This window comes from Procambarus clarkii, chromosome 91, assembly GCF_040958095.1.
Source record: "Procambarus clarkii isolate CNS0578487 chromosome 91, FALCON_Pclarkii_2.0, whole genome shotgun sequence".
Classification (NCBI taxonomy): domain Eukaryota; kingdom Metazoa; phylum Arthropoda; class Malacostraca; order Decapoda; family Cambaridae; genus Procambarus; species Procambarus clarkii.
Window position 1 is genome coordinate 7,032,544 of NC_091240.1, and position 4,701 is coordinate 7,037,244.

A 4,701-nucleotide genomic window follows, 5' to 3' on the forward strand; every position below is an offset into this window, starting at 1 on the left:
GCTTGCAGTTATGTTCTTGTGTTGTGAGTCTGGGCCTAAGAGTTGTGGAGGGAGGTGGCTTCCACAACACCTTCTTTCTGTGTATATCACACTTGTTTTTCCTTACATTTTGTTCCTCTCATTTGCGGTTCCTGCTCCCACCTGTGTCGTCTTGTCCTGCTGCTTCGATAGTTAGAGGTGCGCTTGTCCTTTGTTGGCGTTGTTTGTGTTGTGAAGGTGGAATGGTTGTTGGTGGGGGGGGGGGGTGGTGGTGGTGGTGGTGGTGGTGGTGGTGGTGGTGGTGGTGGTGGTGGTGGGGGTGGTATGGGTGGAGGTGGTGATGGTGGTGGTGTTGGTAACACTGCCTGCAGGAGACTGTGGTGGAGGTGTTGGTAACACTGCCTGCAGGAGACTGTGGTGGTGGTGTTGGTAACACTGCCTGCAGGAGACTGTGGTGGTGGTGTTGGTAACACTGCCTGCAGGAGACTGTGGTGGTGGTGTTGGTAACACTGCCTGCAGGAGACTGTGGTGGTGGTGTTGGTAACACTGCCTGCAGGAGACTGTGGTGGAGGTGTTGGTAACACTGCCTGCAGGAGACTGTGGTGGAGGTGTTGGTAACACTGCCTGCAGGAGACTGTGGTGGTGGTGTTGGTAACACTGCCTGCAGGAGACTGTGGTGGAGGTGTTGGTAACACTGCCTGCAGGAGACTGTGGTGGTGGTGTTGGTAACGCTGCCTGCAGGAGACGGTGGGGGGGGAGGGTCGCTGGGTACTGCAGGAGTGAGCCGGGTCCCGCAGGCCGGCGGAGTGTTGGAGGAGCAGTGGTGGAGGAGGAGGAATGTTGGAGGAGCCGCCCTCAGCCGCGCCAGCGACGGGGCGGTTGGCTCAAAGGACCTCATTACTATGTTAATGTTGGCCACTTGTGCCGCGCCTCCGCCCACGCCCCACGCCCACCAGCCACGCCCACCCTCTCTGGTGGGTGGGTGGGGAGGGAGGGGGAGGGGCTATGTCTTAGCCATGCATGCCTTAGCCCCGCCTCCTTCCCGTCGCCTCAGCCAATCATCGCCCGCCACCTGGTCACGTGACTCGCGCGGCGGTCAACTGCACCGGCCTCTGCAGGAGTCAGTGCGCCCCACGCTGCATACCCGCCCGCACGCCCACGCCCACGCCCGCGGCAGCGTAAAAAGTGGGCGGGAAACAAGCATTTTGAGGGGGGGGCGGCACACCCCCTCCCTCCCCCCTCTCTCTCTCACAGAACCCACCATGCCGCGCCCAACCAGGGACAGTTACGGGGATCAGAAGCCGCCGTACTCGTACATCTCCCTGACGGCCATGGCCATCTGGAACAGCCCGGAGAAGATGTGCACGCTGGCAGAGATCTACAAGTTTATTATGGACAACTTCCCCTACTACCGCAAGAACACTCAGCGCTGGCAGAACTCCCTGCGCCACAACCTCTCCTTCAACGACTGCTTCATCAAGATACCCCGCCGGCCAGACAGGCCCGGCAAGGGCGCCTACTGGACTCTACACCCGTCCGCCATGAATATGTTCGAGAACGGCAGCTTCCTCCGCCGCAGGAAGAGGTTCAAGATACCCAAGCCCGAGAAGGACGCCCTCGAGGCCGGCCTCGCGCAGATCGGCCCGCCGCAGCCGCAGGTGCGGCCGCTGCCGCCGCCGCCGCTGCCGCTGCCCCCCCTCAAGCCGCCAGGAGAGGGGCCGCTGCCACCCACACTACACCTCCTGCCGCCCCCGCTACTCTACCCGCCGCCCCTAATCTACCCTAGCGGGTGGGCGGCCGCCCCTTTCCTCCATTCAATATCCTACCTCCCGCCGCCGCCGCCACTGCCGCTGCCGCCGCCGCCCGTGCCACCACGCCCCATCAAGCCCACGCCCGTGCTGGCCCGCCCCCCGCCGTCGCCCCTGGAAGCTGGCATTATGGGCGTGACATAGGCCCCTGATCCGTATTCAGGGCTGTGGCGGTGCCCTAAGCCAGCCTTGTGTTGCTCTGTATCAGCCCGAGGGCTCACCTGGGGCAGTGAACCAGACCTAGGGCTCACCTGGGGCAGTGAAGCAGCCCTGGGGCTCACCTGGGGCTCACCTGGGGCAGTGGACCAGCCCTGGGGCAGTGAACCAGCCCTGGGGCTCACCTGGGGCTCACCTGAGGCAGTGAACCAGCCCTGGGGCTCACCTGGGGCTCACCTGAGGCAGTGAACCAGACCTAGGGCTCACCTGGGGCAGTGAACAAGCCCTGGGGCTCACCTGGAGCTCACCTGGGGCAGTGAACCAGCCCTGGGGCTCACCTGGGGCAGTGAACCAGACCTAGGGCTCACCTGGGGCAGTGAACCAGCCCTGGGGCTCACCCGGGGCTCACCTGGGGCAGTGGACCAGCCCTGGGGCTCACCTGGGGCAGTGAACCAGACCTGGGGGTCACCCGGGGCTCACCTGGGGCAGTGAACCAGACCTAGGGCTCACCTGGGGCAGTGAACCAGACCTGGGGCTCACCTGGGGCAGTGAACCAGACCTAGGGCTCACCTGGGGCTCACCTGGGGCAGTGAACCAGCCCTGGGGCTCACCTGGGGCAGTGAACCAGCCCTGGGGCTCACCTGGGGCAGTGAACCAGCCCGAGGGCTCACCTGGGGCAGTGAACCAGACCTGGGGCTCACCTGGAGCAGTGAACCAGACCTAGGGCTCACCTGGGGCTCACCTGGGGCAGTGAACCAGACCTGGGGCTCACCTGGGGCAGTGAACCAGACCTGGGGCTCACCTGGGGCAGTGAACCAGACCTGGGGCTCACCTGGGGCAGTGAACCAGCCCTGGGGCTCACCTGGGGGCAGTGAACCAGACCTGGGGCTCACCTGGGGCAGTGAACCAGACCTGGGGCTCACCTGGGGCAGTGAACCAGACCTGGGGCTCACCTGGGGCAGTGAACCAGACCTGGGGCTCACCTGGGGCAGTGAACCAGACCTGGGGCTCACCTGGGGCAGTGAACCAGCCCCTGGGGCTCACCCGTGGACAGTTTCAGTGCAATAAATACATATCAAGAACAGTGACCAAGAATCAATGAGTTATGAGATGAAGTGAGGTGTACCAATGGTACATTTGCAGAGGTACGGTGTGGTGTTGCAATGGTGCACTGATCATGGGTGCAGCTGCAATGTTGCAACAGTGTCCTCTGTGTCTCTAACACCCACCACCTCCCCCCACTTCCCTACACCCAGTTACACCTTCCCCTACACCCACCAACACCCCCTACACAGGCATATCTCCACATAAAGGATTCCAAGATGTATTGTTGACAGCTGTGGATTGCAGGCCAAACTATCCCCGTCCCAGCGTGGTGACGACACCTCACAGTTCAACTATCCCTCCGTGTCCCCTAGCACTAGAGGCAAGTATCCTCACACAGCCTCACAGCTGTGAGTTAGTACAGGTGTTGAACATCACACATGAGGTGCAAATGTTTGCACATGTCACCTCCAAACTGGTCGACAGCCATATGTCACCCTTCGACGCTAATATCTGGGTGTTCGGTACGCCGAATCGACATGTACTTCATCGTGTCGATTCGAGCGTGAGCTTGTCCTGACTGGAGAAGCGTGAGTGAGTGTGAGTGTGAATCTGTGAAGCAGATGACTATCAAACAATTCTGAATATGAAAAATTTGGAATCCCAGTGATTGGCATCCTACACGCGGATGGGTGCCTAGTTAATCCCACTCACCTAGCAACTCCAATGGCTAGGACCCATTGGTCATAGCCACTCATAGCTAGGACATAGACCTAGCAAGTTTAACTTAATAGAAACTCATGCAATATACCTCAATTTCCTCTCAATCCCATATTCAGCATCCAAGACAATGTGTGTGAGAGAGAGAGAGAACAGGCCACAATGATCCCATCTCAACTGTGTTCAACTGTTCAGTGCTCTTGAACAAGAACATATTTATGAACAAAAACACCCCACCAGCTTTTTTGATCCCATCTCCACTATGTTCAACTGTTCAGTGCTCTTGAACAAGAACATATTTATATACAAAAACCCTCCACCAGCTTTTCTGACCCCATCTCCACTGTGTTCAGCTGTTCAATGCTCTTGAACAAGAACATTTTTGTGAACAAAAACCCTCCACCAGCTTTTTTAATCACATCTCAACTGTGTTCAACTGTTCATTACTCTTGAGCAAGAACATTTTTGTGAACAAAAACCCTCCACCAGCTTTTTTAATCACATCTCAACTGTGTTCAACTGTTCATTACTCTTGAGCAAGAACATTTTTGTGAACAAAAACCCTCCACCAGCTTTTTTGATCCCATCTCAACTGTGTTCAACTGTTCAATGCTCTTGAACAAGAACATATTTGTGAACAAGAACACTACACCAGCTTCGTTCTCTAAGTCACCTGTGTTCTAGCTCATAGACAAAGTGATGTTATTTTTTATTATTAATATTATTATTCACTCAGCAATGTAAGTAGCGCAAATAAATTATTGTTGATCTGTTTATACAAGTTTCAGTCGCCTACTGAGGAACATAATCTCGCTGGACTATTACATGCGATTATAGACACTTATAGATGCTTATAGGTGCTTATAGACGATTATAGATTCTTATAGATGCTTATAGCCGCTTATACACGCTTATAGAGTCATATAGACGTTTATAGATGCTTATAGAGTCTTATAGACGCTTATAGATGATTATAGATGCTTATAAATGCTTA

General features: G+C 56.3%; 1 protein-coding gene across 1 annotated transcript; it reads left to right on the top strand.

Moving 5' to 3' along the window:
- The first annotated feature begins 1,128 nt into the window (after positions 1-1,128).
- LOC123751112 (fork head domain-containing protein FD4-like) lies at positions 1,129-4,481 on the top strand. The gene has a single exon (XM_069318716.1). The coding sequence runs from the start codon at positions 1,242-1,244 to the stop codon at positions 1,929-1,931; it is 690 nt and encodes a 229-aa protein (XP_069174817.1). The 5' UTR covers positions 1,129-1,241; the 3' UTR covers positions 1,932-4,481.
- The last annotated feature ends 220 nt before the right edge of the window (positions 4,482-4,701 follow it).